General features: G+C 37.4%; 1 protein-coding gene across 1 annotated transcript in view; it reads left to right on the forward strand.

Annotated features, from left to right (window-relative positions):
- Window positions 1-21,076, forward strand: part of LOC129740700 (autophagy-related protein 2 homolog A) — a 74,215-nt gene that overhangs the window by 268 nt on the left and 52,871 nt on the right. The window contains exon 2 of the mRNA XM_055732463.1: window positions 1,080-2,507. Coding sequence (XP_055588438.1) covers window positions 2,340-2,507 — 168 coding nt within the window. The 5' untranslated portion in view covers window positions 1,080-2,339. The remainder of the gene's footprint in view (window positions 1-1,079; window positions 2,508-21,076) is intronic.

The following is a 21,076-nucleotide window of genomic DNA, read 5'->3' on the forward strand; positions in this document are numbered from 1 at the left end:
ATGAATGCAAGAAGGAGATGGGGCGTGTGTAGGTACGTAACGCGCGTACCGACCACAGCGTGGCGTTGCGGTGCGGTTTGTTGGTTATTTCCGTATTTTGAGATTTTGCGCAGCTGCTTTGTAGCCGTCCTGAACTCTTCCATGTGCATGTGAATGTTCTTGTGGTTTGTATGGTTTTATTTTGGTTTGCGTTTGTTTGGAAACATTGCTGCAAACCCCTGCAAACTAGAAAGTACCTGAGATTACATTTTAAAACGGTGGCTACAAAGGAGATTTCGCTGTTAATGAAGGTGGATTTCGAGTGAACTATTTCCCCTTATTTAAACTTGTATTTCACTTGAAAATATTTTTTGAGAGTACAGAAAAGATTCTTCAAATTTACAAATAAAAGAGAAAAAAAAAATCTGCCACTTATGTAGGTAAATCAGCAATGTTCATTTGTTTAAGTCGTGAATTACAGAAAATGTTAAACGACGAAACAAAAAATAATAATTTTGAAACATCTTTCAAATCTTGATCAAGTCAATAAAATTTTAAATATGCTATGTGACTTCCACCTTGAGAGTAGTTTAACCATTTGATGTTTATTTAGATATTGTTTTTACACTATTTCTAGCAATAAGAACTTGAATTTAAAATTATGTTTAAAACATTTCCTGTAGAAATTAAAACCAAAATCTAGTTAGACTAAGTCAAAGAGGAGAAGGAAAGGGTCTTAAATAAATTTATACAACTCAACCAAAATCGAAGCATCGTTCACGTATCGTTCGCGAATAAAAAAAACCTTACCGCGCATATTATTCATCTAAATTCGTCATCATAAAAGTTTGTTGTTTCGATTCTGAGCAAAAGATTGGTTTCCCTGTGTTTGTGGGTTATCGCACGACATGGGCAGGTTGGACCGAACCAGGCAGACAAGAAGCACTCAGTCAGGCAATACAAACCCAACAAGCTGATTACCCCGTCCGTACATTTACAGCACCACAACCGTTCCGTTGTGTATAGTTGAAGCTTCACGTCGTCATCTATCGGACCGAACAAAGAAAGACTAACTTCGTTTCCTTTACTTTACTTCACAGTCAGTCGCCAATCGACCAGCAGCAATAGTGGAAGCAGTTCAATAGAACAGGGAAGGCCTACAACTTTCTGCCTCCCCTTCGAAGTTTCTAGCAGCAAGGCCATTGCTGTTGCCCATCTAACTGCTCCCCAACAAGAGGACTAAAGGCAGCACTTTTTGGCAACAGAAAAAAAGTTTCGCCAGCAATAACCAGGAAAAATTCAAACAACCTCCCATCGAAAGTGTGTGATTGATTGAACGTAGATGTGACAATGAAGGGTTTCATGAAATCACCCTCTACCTGCAAATTGTGTGCGTGCTACTGTTGTTTTTGGTTGCAGTATTAATCGCTAAAGGGAAAATCAGTTCCATGGGATGCGTTTGAAAGTGGCGACGCAGTAATTCAAGATTGGATGATTTCTATCCTTACCCTTGGAGGGTATTCAGCCATTCTCGTTTGCTTCAAGAGGGAAGCAATAAGGAATATAGTTTGTGCAGTAGACTGTGTAGGGTTATCAAGTCGAGTCGAAATAAGTTAATTACAAACTTTCTGTTTTGTAGTTTCAAACCCAGAGTAAAGCTATAGCTTCCCAGCTGATCGAGATACTCGAGTAATGATAGAGCTAATGTTAAAGTGTATAGTAAGAGCTGAGCTGTAAGTGTGCTGAAGTGTTTTTCCCGAGGAATATTTTTAGAGTTATTTTGAACATTTTGATTTTTCTTGCTGGGTGGAGCAAGTACCTATTCCCATGAAGATGGAATAAAGTGCACATAACTAGAGAAATAAGGGATTCACTTCTACCACGTATAAAATTAAGTGCAGTTTTCCTCCCCCGATACGAATACAATCACGTAGGGCAGCAATCGAATTGGTTTTTTATAAAAAAAATAAATAGTGGAGCAGTCCACCACACCAACACGCCAAGAAAAGCATAATATTATTGTGTCGGCGGGGGATTGTGGAAAATTTCGGTTTTCGCCCAGTACACAAATACGCAAAAAGAGAGAAAAGCGAAAAGAAAATAAACATTCAGCCTGTGCCAAGGGAAAAGAAAAACGAACAGCTGAGAAACCTTGAAATCGGATATATCTGCACACACAGGCAAAGGAGAACAGACCATTCGAAAAGGTTTGACTCCCGTTCGAGAGTCGAAGGCGAGCACAAGTTATTTGCGGAACAACGGACTCCGGTGGGATTTTTTTTCTGTTCGTGAACGCGGTAAAGTGAAGTGCTGTTGTTTTTGTCGTCGTGTTTTTGTTTAGCTGTTTCTCTTCCGTCATCATGCCGTGGTTCGTACCGTGGTCCAATGTGATTAAGAAGAAAGTTTGTCGGTTCCTGTTGCAGCGGTACCTCGGCCAGTTTCTGGAGGAGAAGCTCAGCTTGGACCAGCTGAACGTGGACTTCTACAATGGCACTGGAACGGTGTACGATGTTTCGCTGGACTGCAGGGTAAGTTTGATTTAAATTTTCTATGCGAAATTTCAATTAGAACCCATTCGTTCCCAACATACCTTTCCTTGGAATATGGGCTTTCGAAACCCACTTCGTAAACTGTTGGAACAATGATAATTTGCACAATGTTGCCAAATCTAGCCTCAAAAAACTGGGCGTTCAGATATAAGGTGATCTAAGCTTCATCATCAGCTGTTTCTTTAAGTCTTTGAAATTTAACCCGTCACGATGCTTTCAAAAACTCATAGTACATAGCATCTATGTACTCGAAAAGCTATCTCATGAAATAGACAGGGTATAACAAATTTCCATCCATAGCTTCAAAGTGAAAAAAATAAAACACTTCGGTAAAACTATTTCCAGAAGTGACGTTAGCTGATTGGAATAACACCAGTACTGCTGTTTGTGTTTGTGTGTAGGTAAAGTCAATTTAACGTAACGCTAAAAAGGTTCAACTTCCTTTGCGAGAACTTCACCTCAGCCCAGGCCTTCCCTTCCGGGAAGACACAATGTGCCCAGAACATACCGTGACGGTTACTGTGAGAATGGAACATCATAATTCCTATATATGGAGTCGTTACAGTGGCAAGATTGAAAGGCCATGTTCTCAATCGACAACGACGCTTGGTCGGTGTGATTGAAAGATCCATTTCTCGGTTCAGTCACCTTTTCCCCTTTTGCTCGCGGTTTATGTCTAATGAACCTTCCAGCACACGTTGGATTTTGCAACATTAAAGTTGTTACGCTCAAAGTTTGTAAAATTATCAAATTGAGTATTGAATTCTCCATTCAATTTTGTAGTTAGAGTTTAATTATTCTCGCATGGGGCACTGTTTTCTCGAATCAAACGAAAGCCATAAATTGAAAACATATACAGATTCAAGTCATCAACAAGAAATATTTACATTTCTCCATTACAAGTCATACGCGAAGTATCTACTAAATACGGTTCAACAACATCGACCACGTTGTTGTAGTTTTTGTCTGTTTACTGGCTAGGGAGCGTGAACATTCTGCGCAACGTAGAACGTTTGTTTGTAAATTCAAATGGGGAGCGTACATTCAATTTGCGCCAACACACGGCCATGTGTGCTCCATCATCAACATCCCCATCTCGGATAGATGGTGGCACGTGTATTTCAATTGATTTATTTGGAATTCCTCCCTGGCTAAGAAGAGGGGTCCACTCCATAGATGTGTAGTGAAGGCAAATAATTGTAGAGTGGTCACATATTTGGTAAAACTGGGAATATATAGAAATGAAAAAATTGCTTAGAAGTTATTGTCTGATTCCAAATTCAATTTTGTTTCATATTCATTTCTCTTAATTCAGGAGCAGATTTTAGCTTCCAGATAAGGATTCATAATCTTTAAGCAGAATCGTGCTGATTCTTTCAAAATTCCTCAATCTGAATTGATACTTATAATTGAGCACCCAGGACCAAAGGGGTGCAAGTTCCGAAATCATCAACTTAACGATTCTTTACATCTAGTACGAATTTTAAAAAAAAATGTATGAAAAATCAAGCTGCTCCACAACTTTGAAGCGCGTTTTCTCGAAACAATCATTTACGCACCTGCACCTCTCCCCAGCAAACAGAGAATCGTATATGATATGATAGCTCAAATCGTTAACAATGTCAATGCGAATCGCAATTCCTACCAAATAGGTAAGGAAAATATGATGATCGTATGATAGATCAACGTTCACTATAATAATACGAAATTTGAGATTTCTAAAATTTGTGTGGCCTAAGATACAGTCATTCTACGAAAATCGGACTTTTTTTACTTTTACCATTCAAATTGCAATATCTCAGAAACTGCGTAAAGCTTTTTATTGAAATTTTGCAGAGTGATTGTTAAAATACAATGTTAGCACGCCTGAAATTTTTGAAAAGTTCTAGCGATCAAAAGCTACGCGAAGTAAAATATTTCAGGCAAGAACCTGAAAATGCGATTTCTAAAATTCTCCAAGCGCACCTTGGTGAAGAGAACATAAATTCTTTATTTAATTAATTGTAAATTCATACCAAGTTAATACATGAAAATATGTTAATGATTTGATTTAAAGAAGTTTTTAAAAGAAAGCGTTGAACAGTGCTTATCGTCAAAGATCAAAATGGCGACCAGTTGGTGTTTACATTTTTCAAAACAAAAACAAAATGCTATCCTACCACAATCTGTCTCAGGCAGGCGCGGATCTAGAGATTGCTCTTAGGGGGGGTGATTTTCAAAAAGACAATTAAAAAGAAATTGTTCAAAGAATTCTGTACATCTGTTTGTGGCTGGTTTAGTCTTAGGCAAAACGCAGATAAATGATTTTTTTACTGGTATGATGTTCAATTTACGTTCTTTACGAATCTAGTTGGGGATATGGAATGATCATTGGTTTTTCTTATCAGATTAGAAATCCATCAGCAATTTAATTTTGAAAATCGTACTTCATTTATTTTCAGTCAAAAATAAATCTGTTGGTATGATATCAACTTACTCAAATAAGCATCTCTGGATTTATAGTTATAACTACGTCTTATCAATTTTGAAACTATTATAATATTTGGGTAAAAAATCCATTTTCACAAGTTACAATTATATTCAATCGAAATATTTTCTCTTTTGAGTTCCAATTTCAATCCGTATGCTGCTTCATTACCTATCAAAACCCGTCAATGTATTTATTCAATAATTTTACATATTTTTTCTCTTAAAAGTCCATTAAAATATCAATTTAAAGACGTGAATCAAAAAACAATAAAAAACCAATAAACATTTAAAACACAAATAAGGAAGTATCTAGACAAAAATATAGAATGCTAATCATTATATTTAATTTTTTTTTAAAGAGGTTTGCTGAGTAGATTCTTTTTTTTTATATTTTATCGAATACTTAAAACGTTTTTTGCTGTGGCTAACAAGATTTAACAGTTGAACAGTTTTACTAACTGCACCAGCGAGGTTGACTACAAAGAGTGGACAGACTTTACAAAAATAACCTTGCTTAGTTTGGAAAAAACTAGCCAACTTTTGAATGTTTCCAAATGCATTGCACTTGCGTATCGTTTTTCTTTTTCAGCACTTTGAATTTTCAAATGCTCGGAGTATGGAAACGAAAATTGTGGTGCAGGTACCCAGTGTCTAGTTAAAATATTAAGCTTTGTGATATCATCTATAGTTGAGTAAGGTTTAGGATGAGCCTTCAAAACAGCACCTTTATCTATTTCATAGACTAATGGGTCTACAGCAGATGCGAACGTGTGATCATTCTGGAGGTCAGATTTGCTAAGTAGTAGAACTTGAAAGATTTGGATTTCGAAGCTTTTATGGTTCCTCTTATAATCTTCGGTGGCATGCATGTTCCTGGAAGCAGAGACTAACGGTAGCAGATCCAGGTGTATGCAAAGTTCGATCGATCAGATTTTCGGTTGCTACATCTGGAAATAATATCAACTATAGAGGTTTTTTACAGTTCTTACGCACACTTGCCTACGTATACGGATAAGAAAAAGAAAAACAACCTCCAAAATGTTAGTTAACAAAACGTTGATGTCCGTTCAAGGACATGATAGCTTTTGAGGTTATTTTCCCACAGATAGAAAGTGTTACTGAAATGGTCAGATTTATGTTACGAATATTTCTAGCCGAAAATAGAACAATTATTAAAAATTTTCATCTGTGGGCCCAATATTTTTTTTTTTTAAGAAAACCATCAAGTATGGTAAACATGCATAAATAATAAATCACTTTATGATCAACTTTGAAATGAATGTAGGCTTCTTTCAGAAATCATTCAGAATTAGTCACTATCAACCGACGTTTCTGGTACTGGCGCCTCCATCAACACTGGATATCGGTTAATAAAGAAAACTAATCTGCTGTCATGCTTAGGAAATTCCTCAAGAGTGAGGTGCAAGCTTTATCCTTTTCCCGAAGCCAACACGAAGTTATACTCGCGCATACTGTTTACACTCAATTCAAGCATATTTTTAAGCAGCTATTGAATTCTTATGCACGCGTTAAAATGGTAATATCTATGTTAAGGTATTTTGACACATGAAAAAGTTATATTTCATCTAAATTGAGTTAAAAAATTGATTAATTTTCCCGCCTGGGGGGGGTGATCACCCCCATCACCCCCCCCCCCGTAGATCCGCGCATGGTCTCAGGAAATACTCTATTAGAGCAGAGGGTGTGGGGGCCGTGAATTTATAGAAAAGGTGAAAACAAGGCTTGGAAAAATTTAAAAATATCTGCATAGCGATAAACACAGCCCTGATTAACGTTCTAAATGGTGCAGTTATAACTGAAACTAAAAGGGTAATTATTTTACCGAATTCCTAAGTTAGGAATTCGGTAAAATAATTACCCTTTTTGGAATCCTAACATGTGGAGATCGGTTATTATTTTGGTAATTTTCCGAAAAGTGACAGCTGTCAAACATTACGAACCTTTTTCGGTAAAAATTACCGAAATTCGGCTGATCATATCTAAGATCATCTGTTGAAAAGTTGTGAGCTCGTTATAATACCGAACAACCGATATTGTTGAACCGAAAGCCTTAAATTGTTACCGAAAGACCGGTAATGTTTTACCGAAAGCTCGGTTATATGTATATACCGAAGAACCTGTGGAGTTTATCGAAATACCTGTAATATTTTACCGAAAGCTCGGTAATATGCACATACCGAACAACCTGTGGAGTTTATCGAAATACCTGTAATGTTTACCGAAATATCATGGGAACGTATGGTACTGTTGTCCACGTTTCTTCTTCCCCTGGTTTCAGTTGTCTCTGCGTCCAATACTGCACAGTGGACCCGGCCTTGATAAGAAGAATAGTAAATGTATTTTTACCATTCACTGGGATGCTGACAAGATCTGGCTGTGTACGTTCCATAAGAATACCTGTAATATTTACCGAAATACCTATAATTATTATCGAAATATCTGTGTATATTACCGAAATATCGCTTTTTTACCGAAAAGCTGTAAAAGTTCGGTAATATTTACCGAACAACCTGTAGATTTTACCAAAATACCTGTGATTACTACCGAAATACCGGTAATTTTACCAAGAAATTTGAAAAAAATAATCGATAATATTTACCGAACAATAGGTGATTTTTATAAAGATTCGGTGGTTTGAACCGAAATACCAGTATTTTTATCAAAATATAGGTAATTCAGGGTATTTGGTCTCGCGGTAAGCTGAAGTTAAAGAACGTTGTATGGTTTCGGTAAAAATCAGGTGGAAGAGCAAATAAAAATTCGGAAGAATGCAGATGGCACAGGCATTTCTGAGTCCAGTGTTGAAGTCATTATTTTTTGGTTTGAAGCTAAGATTAACTTATATAATGAATAAGCTGAACAAAATATTTTTTATAAACTAATTATTTTATCAAACTTAACAAAAAAAAGTGATTACTTTAGCACTCAAACATTAAAAATAAAACCTTTGTTAAGCAAAATACTTTGGTTTTGGAATTTAGGCGGATTTCACTTTCCTGATTCTGTTATAAAGCCTTATTTAGTTATAAAGCATAAGAGGGCGATTTTAGATTTCTTATCGACATGCCTCGGTGTTAAAATCGCCGACTATAATTCTTATTTCATGACAAAAACAATATCTAGAATTTTGTGAAGCTGCCAGACATCGATAAATTGAGTAATTTTGTGCTATTGGTGTCTAAAGTAAACTGCGGAAATCCATGAAATTTGTAAAAAACAAAAATTCTAGAATCTAGAATTTTAACTGTAACGTTGACAAAACTAGCTTTAAAATCTGTGAAATTGCAAATTTATCTGTAATTTCATAAAAAAAAATATTGCGTTGTTTATAGGGAAAATCAGAGCTTCGCAAAAAAAATTAAATTGTCAAAAAACTTTAAAAAAATGTTCAGATTTTTTTCATCAAATGAATTTTTCCTGAAACTATTCAATATTCAACACAGAAAAGACAGATTTCCGAAAAAAATGTTTAAATTTTCTTTAAATTAAATTCAAATGAAAAAGTATTATTTTTAAACTTTTGAAATTTTACACGATTCGTTCAAAGGCGTTTGAAAACTTTTTTTTTAATTTAAAAAAATATCTATTATATAAAATTCTCTTGTAACGGTGTTTGTAGTACTACTCCTCCGAAATGACCCAAACGATTCGAATGAAATTATTTTTAGAATATTCTGTAGCCATGCGAATCGGTTTATATCGAATAAAAACAACACAAAGTCGCATCAATTGTCCGTAATTATTAAATTTGTAGTTTTTTGAATGAAATGAAAGTCATGGCTTCCATTTTTTCGAGATTTTTTTTTTCCTTTGGGCGGTTTGTTTTTCGTCTCCAAGGTCGAGGCGTCGCGACCTGACGTCGTTAGAAGATAGTAACTATGGCATAGCATACTGATCAGTGAGAATATTTTGGCGCGTATTTCTCAATCAAGCATATTTTCAATGCAAGTGGTGGCGATAGGATGCCTTGATGTGATTTTTTTTGTTCTTGATTCCTAGCTCACATGGTTATGAATGACGCCTAGATGTGACTCAGGAAGACATTTTGCTGATCGAATAAAACATATAATATTTGTTTTGCCAAAATCTGAAATTGTAAAGTCAGGCATCCATTTTTAGAGATTTTCTTTTCTTCGAGGGGTTTGTTTTTCGTCTCTATGGGCGAGGCGTCGCTAGCAAACGTCTTTGCATGATAATAGTAACCAAAGCATACTGTTCATTGATCGCTGGAAAAATTTAAAAATTAGGCGCATATTTCTCAACCAAGAACCTATATTTCTTATGCACGTTGGGGCGATATGCAACCTAGATGTGGTTTTTCCTTACTTATTTGTACACAGCACATGGTAATAAATAACGCCTAGATGTATAAACGATTTCAAATATTAAAACAATTTTTAATTCGTGTTAATTTAAGTAGTAAATTGTTGTCCAAAAGATATGAATTTGGTAATGATAAATATAAAATAATGACACTTTTTGGACGTTTGAAAATAAGAAATTGGGAAGCTTTACATTCAATTTCGTATAATCCGATACGCCTAGAACGCTGGCACATTAACTGAACGAGAGTCTGTTCTTTGAAATAGATTAGATAGGATTGAAGTTTTTAAAGGCCGAATGAACTTTTTGATTTTTTGCAAACGTAAGTTGAAGTTATCTATAAAATAATCTACTTTTCTATAAAAGTGAGGATATGAATTTTCCGGAAGAATTTTCAATTAAGAAAGTAAACTAGAGCAAGTGCAAACTTTCAACTTTTACGAAAAGTGTATACATTAATTCTTCATCTAAAAATTGTTGGGCCCAAAAAAAAATTTGATTGAATAAACTTAAAACTTTTTTTAAAATCATTCACCAAAAAACTGTTTACACGTTTACTGTTTGTTTGCACACACAATTCAAGTACAAACTTAACATGAAAAGTGTGTTTTTGTTTTACATATTTTGGCTATATAGAAGAGACTTTTGATTCACTTTTTTGTTGAAAAGTTTTTTTGTGATTGATATTCCAGGGGCAGCAGATTTTTATTATAAACTTTTAATATGACTTGAAAGTGTCAAAAATAATTTTAATTCCTGTAATTTCTTAGGTGGAATAAGTGAAAACGCGCCATTTAGCTATGAAACATCTACAATTTAAGAATTTTATTTCCAAAATGGCCAGAAAGGATATCCCGAGTGTTGAATCTGAAGCGGATATTCAAAATAATTGTAAATGTCTTTGTTAATCGAGGTCTTTTGGTTGAACAGCATTCAGTGAAATTGAAGTACCAAACATTAATTTATTCCGGAGAAAACTATATATCAATAAAAGTTGATAAAACAGACAAACAAGAACAAGTATTAAATTCATTTTAACGTCTTTTCACTGACGCATCTGAAAAAGACCTATGTGTTATCACTTTCCCCAATAAATGATACAAATGTACACTTCGATATTTCTTTTTGTCAACATAACTAATATTTTTTTTGAAAATATGATTTTTTTCAGAAAATATGAAAGTTGAACTGTGGTGATATTCGTTTGCATTTGCCCCTATGTTTCATTTTTGAAATGAACTCACGAAACCATCAAAGCCTGAACAGATTATTTCATTTCGATCTATTAAATTTTAAAAAATCTGCTTTTCAATTAAATGTTATTAATCTTAAAAATATTACATAATCCTAAATGAAATCAAATGAACTAATTTGCATTTGTTGCTTGAATAAAAAAAAGGAATTTGCAATTTACAAAATCGTCAGATTTATTGCCATGACAAATGCTGTTTGGGAACATTTTAAGTTGAAATGTGTAAAGTGTGTAATGTGTAAACTTAAGTATCAGGCGAAACTTTTTGGAAATGATTTTGGTGAAAATATGGATTTTTATTCAAACTGCTTTGAAGCATGAGGATGATGAATAAAAAGCTGTTTGAAAATGGTTAGTAAAAAATCTTTTCTTATGTGTTTCAATTATTCAGCTCTTAAAAATACACCATCCAAAACTAATTGGGAGCTGAAAGCGCTGCGTTAGACAAAATATTCGGAAAACACTTCAAAAATTTTCCAAAGATTCATAAGCAATATATTCCAATAAATGAGATACTTTTTATTTCGGTTTAAACCTTATTGTGAACTCGAACAAAACGGAATAAATCACTAAATGGAATACAGCAAATGGAACATACATATTATCAACATACAGTTATTTATGGAACAAGTAACAAAAATTGGATTTTAAAAGACCCGTTGAGTTAAAATTCTATGGTTTAATTTTGATAGAATTAAGCAGGACGATTCGAGTAAAGGGAAAGAAGGGAAATGTAAAAAAAAACTAGGAAAAATTGAAAATGGACGCATAGTTTAACATGGTAAGACGAAGTTTACCGGGTCTGCTAGTATGATATAAAATAAGGTCGCAAGAATTTTTTCAGCACTTATCCAGGCTATTTTTTTACAAAAACCTGACATAATCCGGGGATTTGAATCACAACTGTCGACCAAAAATCCGGGAGAAATTGGTCAAAACCTAGGAATCACTAAATTTTTTTTTCTTAATTACTTATTAGCATATTCGAAATCGTATTTTAGGCTTTCAAAAAACCTTTCATGATATTTTTTATAAAACTTGCTCAAAAAAATTTGATTCGGAACGCATAAATTCAAAACTTTTACAACACAAAATTTGTTTTTGTTCGATTTGGCAAACAAAGTGAATAAATCCGGACAAAATCCAGGCTTTTCAACAAAATCCGTGCAACCAGACCGGACCGGACTTTTCCCAAATTTCGTATTAAATATCCGGGTAAACCCGGATAAAACCAGGTTATCTGGCAAGCTTAATATAAAATTATTTTAAAAATCAATGGACATATCTCTATTTGGAAGAAAGAATGTTCGCACAGAAGTTGAAAAAATCAACTTTTTCTAAATGTCCGTAAATACTGACTGAGATTTAGTGATGTACTTATACTGAAGGCGGCTCGCCGAAAAGATTTGAAATTCAAATTAGTCCATTAGTTCAAAAAGTTGCTCACCCCTAATCTAGACGAACTTCGGCAAGTAAAGAATCGATCAACGAAGTTCGGTTGAAAATAGACATCAAAATCTTAAATTACCGGTTTGTTTCAAATTACAGAACTGGTTTGGTAAACATAAATAAATTACAGTAATACCTCGATATAAAGCAACGAAATTTTTTTTTCGTTGCTTTATATCGAAGTTACGTTATATCGAAACACTACTTAAAATGGTCCTTTGGAGCATCGATAGTGATCGTAAATGTGAAAAAGTTGATTCTAAATTCTGTTCGGTTTCGGCTATTCAAAGGTAGATGTATTTAGGATTTTTTATCAATCTGCATTTTTTGAGACTATTCTTCGATTGTGTCTGGAGATGTAAATTACCATTATTATGAATAATAACATCAATGATTAAAAAAAATAGATTTTTAGAAGCTTACAGACTGCGGGGGATCGTCTATTGTTGACTGCGAACCCTCCACATTGTTATCCTCGTCTGGATGATTAGGATGCAGGATACTTGAAACGATTGAAACATCATTTAACGTTGCGTATTCAGCATCTTCTTCGTCGATCTCTTCCGTCTGAGCAAGTTTCGCTGCAATTCCGTTCCACCTTTCACTGAGAACAGACAGTGGTAACTCGTTCTCAATTTCAGAACAAGTTATACAACAAGTTTCAAGACTTCCGGATAGCTTCTACTGGAATTGAATCCCATGATTGTGCAACCCAATAGATTGCATCCTAAATGTTTTTATGTTTTCTTCGAACTCTCCACCTCGACCTTGAATTTCACGCATCATTAGATTTCTGTACCATGACTTAATCAGTTGAATTATGTACTGGTCCGTTGGCTGTATTGCCGCAGTGGTATTCGATGGTAAAAATATGGTGAAGATCGACCCATCTTCGGTTTTCAGCTCATCTGCATTAAAATGCGCAGAACAATTGTCTAAAACAAAAGCAGCTTTTAAAGGTAAACCAGATTCTTCAAGAAACTTGGTGATTTTTGGCACAAACTGCTCAAAAAACCATTCTGTAAATAAAATTTTGGTCATCCAGGCGTAGAAGTCTGTACATTGATTGGTCAACTGTCAGCAATCATAAAAGAGTATTGAAATTAAACATTTTTATTCAAATAAGAAACATTTTTGAAAGTTAGGCTGATGTCATGCTGAAGCAACTAGCAACGCGACCAACAACGCAACGTTCACACGACTAACCAGCTCTCATTTGATCTCCATGGAAATCGCGCAGACCTGTCATACTGGTCGCGACCAATCTGATGCCAATGTGTTTTGTAGCGCGACTAGTAGGAAATCCAATAGGAATATTGTTTTTTCTCGATTTGAAGCAGTGATTCCGGGTTTTAAGCACAATAGTACGAAGATCTGTCCGAACTTGTGATAATAAACTAAAAAATATCTTAATCGGCGAGAAAATTTTCATGAATTCTTAGTTCCGGCAAAAAAAACAAGGAATTTTGTCGGTTCAAATTTTGGCATTCTTGCAATCCGGGTCGATTTGATGAGTTTTTGATGGCTCCCGAAAGAAAGGAGACGATTCAAAGCATTATCAGATGTAGAGAAGTGATGATTTGTAGGGAATTTCAAAGTCACAGGTCGCGCCAGCATGACATACCAATGCGTTGCAACGCAATCTTATTGGAACGTTGCGTTGCGTTGCGTTGCTAGTTGCTTCAGCATGACATCAGCCTTACGTAATATACACACAAAACTTTCGGAGCTCCACTTAGCAAAATTTCGCTGTTACTTTCCGTTAGCAAAAATATTTTTTTACTGTTGAGTTAGCAAAAAGCTAAATTTACTTGATTTTAGCAATTAGAAAGTTCATTTTGCTTGACTTTAGCAAAACAAAGGTTTTCTAGCCGCTTTGTGCACAGACAACAGCCGCCGCGGGTTTTAAGAAAAATAACAAACAGACATGATTGTGCGCGGTTCCGAAAGTTCGATGCTAGTGGTTCTAGTGGTGGCTAAGTCAACAACAAAATACTAACCAAATCGACACCGGATGCGTACAGGTAAGGGCGAATTATAAATTGTACAAATTTTCCGATTTTTAAATCCAAAATGGTTTGTTTTTCTTTCAGATTACAACTGCAACACAAAACCCCCATCAGACCAGAAATAAAGGGGACCACTGCTGGAATTTCAACGAGCTGCATCCGGCACACACTCTGGTGCATTCGTCGATGAAGATGGCTTGAAGTTTCGCCCGCTGGAACCGGAATTTCCGTTGATCGAACGTGAAATTAAATTAAAAAAAAATTTAAAAATAAATTGAAAGTGAAGTAAATTTGTGAATTCTATTTCATAATCAAACGTTCTCCCTGATTCTCCAGAGAAAAAACAATAAATTTTGAAATTTCAGATCCGGCCGATCTTTTTTTCCGGTTTTTGCTAAAAAATTGGGTAAAAATTGCGGCGGCTATCTTTTTTTCTCGTTTGCTAAAATTATAGTTAAAAAATATTGCTAATTTTTTTGCTAAGTTTCTAGCTGGTCAAATTTGAGCAAATTTTTGCTAAATTCTGGCCTCGAAAATTTTGTGTGTGTGTTCGATCGATTTTGTTACTAGTATCTACAGCTAAAACGAGATTATTTACGGGCAGATTTAATAGTGGTACCTATGCGATCCACATTGGATTAGGAAAGCTGATGTAACCCCGACAGAGACATCACGTCATCCAATGACATCTCTCAAATCTCAACTAGTTCTTGTGCGGGACGCGGCCGCCGTAATCTTTCGCTCCTCGCAATATCCACTCGAAACGAGTCGCACTTTGTTTGGAACCTGTCCGATTCCTGTTTGAGACGTGCTTCCAGGCTCCGCCATCAGCCAGCCGGTTGATTTTATCGTTCTTTGTTCGTTACGGCCAAGAAGAGCGCGTCGAGCATTAGGTATACAGTGAACTCATTCCACGCACGACTACACAGACATTTACAGCTCCGTAACCCCTGCTCACGTATAAATTACACACGCCATAAAGTGGGATAGAGGCCGGAAGAGGGTGTAGGAGTAAGATGTTGTTGTTTTGCGGAACTCCTTCTCGCCGACTGAGGATCTTCAACCGAAGTAGTGCTTCTTCGCTTTGTGCCATATGATTGCGCCTGCAGTATGTATGTAATGTATTACTATGCCTGGAACCAAGAATATAAAATGATTAATATCACTGACCAGTTCCAACTCAACTTCCACGTTTGTAATCCCGAACAACCGTGTGTTGTCTGTCTGCGCCAGACAGAACCCCCACCATCCGTGTGCCAACCGAATGATAACGCAAAAACAATCTGTTTCAATTTCATTGGCTGTTTTTGTTTTTACGCTCTGAACAACAACAAAGGCTCCTTTCGTAAGAACCCAAGTTCTGTTTCGCGGCAAAGACTATACACGAGTCGGGGTTTACCTGAATGGAAAGGAAGTTCCATTTTGAAGAATGGCAAACACACGAGCACCTCCGCTGCCTGTCCCGTCCCTTCCATCTAAAGTCAAAATTCGTCGATGATTTCAAACCGACCGACACCTGGGTAGGCAAAAAAAAACACATTCCACCCAAGAGAGTGTGTGGTTAGCTTTGCCATCATTTGCATAAACTGAACTGCGGCGTAGTAAAGATGTGGCCTGATTCGAGGTCCCTGGTGCCGATTGCTCACCTTTCGTTATTAATATTAGAAACAGCCAAACAGAAAAAAAAATCATCTGTTGAATGCTGCTTTCTGGAGAAATAGTTGTCGGCCGTTTTTTCTCCTTCAAGGTGGTATCTTCACAGGCAGAAGTGCTTGGCCTCCGGTAAACATATTCTGATGGTCTGCAATTAAAAGGTGGTTCAACGCATGATTGTCGTTCATTAAGGATGCTTGATTCAAGTGTCGATGCAAACTGTATGTTTTCATCTCACCGAAAGATATCGTCGAACGAACAGTCGAATAGTGGTGTTGAAAGGATCTAGATCTCCGTTCATAGGTATTCACTGCCCACAATTCCTCTGAAATCGCCTAGATAAACAGCGCCATAATTTACCCTCCACTGGAAGTTTGTAAGATGACGTTGACTATTCCAAATATCAATTTTGGCTTTAAAGAACCAGAAATGGTTCCATGCCACATTTTTTTTTTCTTTCAAGTCACCTCTTCTTAACTCTCGTATTTCAATGGTTCAATTTCATATCGATGAAAAAAATGGTTAAAAATGCTGGATATGCCACGAGTTTTCAATTTTGGGATCACGTAATTACTTTAAAATTTTCAGTAGTTACCTACCTACCTAAGGGTCCAGCGCCGATTGACCGGCGCATAGGGCTGAGATAAAAGATCTCCACTGCTGGCGATCCGGAGCCAGCGTCTTCACTTGCTGCCAGCCGAGGTTCTCGTCAACTGTGCGGATTTCAGCGGCTAGACTTCGCCGCCACGAGCTTTTGGGCCTGCCTCTTCTTCGATGCCCATCTGGATTCCAGTCAAGCGCCTCTCTGCAAATCTCGTTTTCATCTCTTCGCAGCGTGTGCCCAATCCATCTCCACTTACGTTCCCGAATCTCGATTTCTAGCGCCTTTTGATGACACCGGCGATGAAGTTCAACGTTTGAGATCCAGTTGCCAGGTCACCAAGCGCGGATGATGTTCCGCAGGCAGCGATTCACAAAAACTTGCAGTTTTCGCCTCGTCACCGCATATGTGCACCAAGTTTCACACCCGTACAGCAATACGGATTTTACGTTTGAGTTGAAGATTCGGATCTTAGTTCGTAGAGAAATCTGGCGTGACCGCCAGATGTTTCGGAGACTCGCAAACGCAAATCGGGCTTTTCTGATCCGGGTCTCGATGTCCTTCTTGGTCCCACCATCAGGCGTAATCTGGCTACCAAGATACTGGAAGCACTCCACTGTCTCAACCTGTTGTCCAGCTACCACGAAATTGGAACGATTTTCTGTATTGATTTCCATCGACTTGGTCTTTCCGACATTGATTTTGAGACCTGCTGCCTTGGAGCTTTCGGTGAGGTCGTCGAGTTTGCTCTGCATGTCTTGTTGTGTTTGGGCGAGCAAAACAATATCGTCTGCCAGGTCAAGGTCGTTCAGTTGCTCCATGGTTGAAGGATTCCACGGCAATCCTCGGTTTGGTCTACAGTCAATCGATCCAGTCAAGATCTCATCCATTACGATGAGAAAAAGCAGCGGTGACAAAATACATCCTTGTCTCACTCCAGCAGTTACCGGGATTGGTTCGGACAAGACACCGTCGTGCAAGACCTTGCACGAAAATGCCTCGTACTGTGCTTCGATGAGATGGACTAGTTTCTCTGGGACCCCTCGTCGTCTAAGAGCAGCCCAGATGTTTTCGTGGTTCAGTCGGTCAAATGCTTTTTCGAAATCAACGAACACCAGCAGAAGAGAGTCCTGGAATTCGTTGATTTGTTCCAGTATTATTCGTAGCGTTGTGATGTGGTCCACACATGATCGTCCGGATCGGAATCCAGCTTAAAGGAGTGTAGCGTCGATTTTCTCCTGGATCCTGTTCAGGATCACTTTGCAGAGTACTTTGAGGGTTGTACAGATCAAAGTTATGCCACGCCAGTTACCGCACTCTGTTAGGTCTCCTTTCTTTGGGACCTTTACGAGGATACCCTGCATCCAGTCGGCCGGGAATGTTGCAGTATCCCAAATGTCAGCGAATAGACGGTGCAACATTTGTGCTGACAAGGCAGGGTCGGCTTTGAGCATTTCAGCAGGAATGCAATCGATTCCAGGCGCTTCGTTGGATTTCATGTCCTTGATTGCCGCTTCTATTTCAGCCAGCGAGGGCGCTTCCGAGTTGACGCCATTAATGCGACTTACTGTGGGCGCCTCGAGCTGCGGGTTCGGTTGGCCATTGCTATTTGTAACTCGAAAAAGTTGATCAAAATGCTCAGTCCAACGCTTGAGCTGATCTGTTCGATCTGTCAGCAGCTGACCTGCTCGGTTTTTCAGCGGCATTCTTGCATTAGTCCTTGCACCACTAAGGCGGCGAGAAATATCATATAATAATCGGATATCTCCAATGGCGGCGGCTCTTTCTCCCTCTTCGGCTAGGGAGTTTGTCCAGGCTCTCTTGTCTCGTCTACAAGCTCGTTTAACTGCCTTTTCCAGCTCCGCATATCGTAAGCGGGCGGCTGCTTTGGCTGACCCGGTACATGCCTGCTCAATTCCGACTTTCGCCTTTCTCCGATCATCGATCATCCTCCAGGTTTCATCCGACATCCATTCACTTCGTCTTCCACAAACTTTACCGAGAGTACCATGGCTCGTCGTGATAAAGGCATTCTTGATTCCACACCACTGTTCTTCGACTGTTCCGTCTGTCGGCAGCTCCGAGGCTCGGGATTCTAGCTGTTCAACGTATGCCCTTTTCACCTCTGGATTCTCCAACCGGCGGACGTCGTATCGACACCCGACTTTCTGCTCGCGCCGTTGGACACGCGCAACTCTCAGTCGTATCTCGCCAAGGACGAGGTGATGGTCAGATGCAATGTCTGCGCTTCGCTTGTTGCGAACATCAAGAAGGCTCCTTCTCCATTTTCGGCTGATGCAGATGTGGTCAATTTGATTTTCTGTTCGGCCATCTCGGGATACCCAAGTGACCTTATGTGCTGGTCGATGGGGGAAGAGCCAATCTTTGCGTTGAAGTCGCCTAAGTGGATTTGAATGACACCCTTCGGAATTCTCTCAACCACGCTGTTCAATAGTAGTTCATAAATTAAAAAAAAAACAGCCTTGCGAACGAAGTACTCTGTGCACTATGTCAGGGGCGTCTTGAAACAACAACCAAACTTCTGTTCTACAGGTCAGAGGCGGCTCAAACTGTATCTGTTTCGCATCGAGTGGCTGAATGTATGAAATGCGACCCCCGCCAGCTAATTCCAAGATGGCAGCTCCATCGCGGTATAGGAACCTCAGGCTTACAACCTACTGCTCCTGAAAGAAAGTTGTTACGGAAAACGAAATATAGAACTTCCCTGTTTACTAAAGGTATAAAAGAAAGGGCTAGTCGGTCGACTCGTTTTCATTCTCTGTTTGCCGTCGAACTGAACAGTAGGGTGTCCCAAAATTGCATAATGTCTGGTAATCTGGGGGCTCACCCTCCAAATGGTAGATTAGGATGTGGAGAACAAACTTTTGTATGGGACCGACTAAAAAAACATGTTAAGTGGTTCCGCAAACGCGATCTTTGAAAAAAGTCCACTTTCAAAAGATTTGATTTTAAATCAATTCTGCGTCCAAAAATTTTCACAAAATTTATATATTTTATATTTTTTAAATTTTATTTGGATTAAATTCTACACGTAAAAAATGAAAAATGAACAAAATTTTGTATCAAAATTTAAAATAACCAACTATTTCAAAGAAAAAAAAATTTTGTTTTTGGTCTAAAAATTGTGTATTAAACTGAACAAAATGTGTAGGTACCTAGCGTAAAATGTTTTTAATACCAATACCATCACAAGATGCGATTTTTTGTGCACTTAAACTTTGCTGAACAAATCATGTTGTTTGTATCATCGTTTGAAGAGCTATTTACTGTTTAATCCTTGCACAAATGACTTGGAAAAATTAAGGGAATCATCAGAAGGCCAAGACAACGGAAAGGGGTTGCATTAAATCTCAAGTGTGAAAGGAATTCTGAGACATTGTGTTCTAAAGAAGCTTAAAAAACTTATTTTTCATCATTTTTTTTTTCTTTTCAATCTAGTGCTTAATTATGTTGATTTGATTAAAATTTTAACTAAGACTAACATTTCACCTGAAGACTGCAACTCGATTGGACTTAAAACAAAACAATCTTCATCGCGTGTCGCGTTGTCAGGATACGTTGCATTGTCTAATCACACAGTCGAATTATGTTGCATGATCGGATTATGTCACATGGCCCGAATATGTTGCATGGTCGGATTACTTCACATGGTCCAATTTTGTTGCATGGTCGGATAATGTCACATGGTCGATTATGTTGCATGTTTTGATAATGTCACATGGTCGGATTATGTTGTATGGTCAGATTATGTCACGTAGTCGATTATGTTGCATGGTAGGATTATGTCACATGATTGAATATGTCGCATGGTCCGATTATGTTGCATGATCCGATTATGTTGCATGATCGGATTATTTCACATGGTCCGATTATGTCACAATCTCACAATGAGCGAAACAAGAGTAGCGCCAATATGTGTTTTGCTTGTTAAAATATAAATGATTGAAAATCACAAAAATTTTCATCTACAACTTTTTTTAAATTGTTCAACGGATAAACCAAGCATAAGTTTACTTTTTTGGATGAAGCAATTGGCGTTGAGGACCAAAAATATGGAAAAAGGGTACGAAATAAGAATAGTACCACTTTTGTTTTTCTACATAAATCAGGTTTATTTCCTCAAATTACCTGTGTAAATGTTAATAATAGTGCTTCTACAAACTTTTTAAATAGATCCCTGCATTTTTGGACGTTTTCTAGCATTCCAAAGGTTTAAGTCTCAGTATTGATTTTCCGGGTTTATTTAGGCCCATATTCATCATTTCGAGGTAGTTTTCCAACACAGTTTTGTTGGAGTTCACGCTACAGAAAGCTTTTCCGGATTTGCAAAAAATTACCAGTACAAGAATATACAACCGTCAAAGGTATGGTGCTCATCTCAACTTTCGATTCAATTGCAAATTATACCAATAAAACTGATTGCCGTCTGGTCCATCAAGTTCCATAGGAAAATACATCATAACTCTGATTATCGGTTAAAGAAATTCACTTTTTGGGGACCTGATGCAATTCTATTTTTTTGATTTATTGATCTTAGAATTTCCAAGGTGTTAACACGGTATCAAGTACTTATTTTTTTTAACCAAAATCCTTCAGCACAGCCTAATCAATCCCGGGTACTCAAAAATGGGTCTCATTCTCGTTCAATAGCAAGATAGTGCTGCCATCTATGACTTGAAACCTGAGAAACAGAGTATAAATTTTTAAAATCATTAGTGTTTATTAATGAGAAGCCTGTTTTTTCAAATTC

The sequence above is a fragment of the Uranotaenia lowii genome, chromosome 1 (assembly GCF_029784155.1).
Source record: "Uranotaenia lowii strain MFRU-FL chromosome 1, ASM2978415v1, whole genome shotgun sequence".
Classification (NCBI taxonomy): domain Eukaryota; kingdom Metazoa; phylum Arthropoda; class Insecta; order Diptera; family Culicidae; genus Uranotaenia; species Uranotaenia lowii.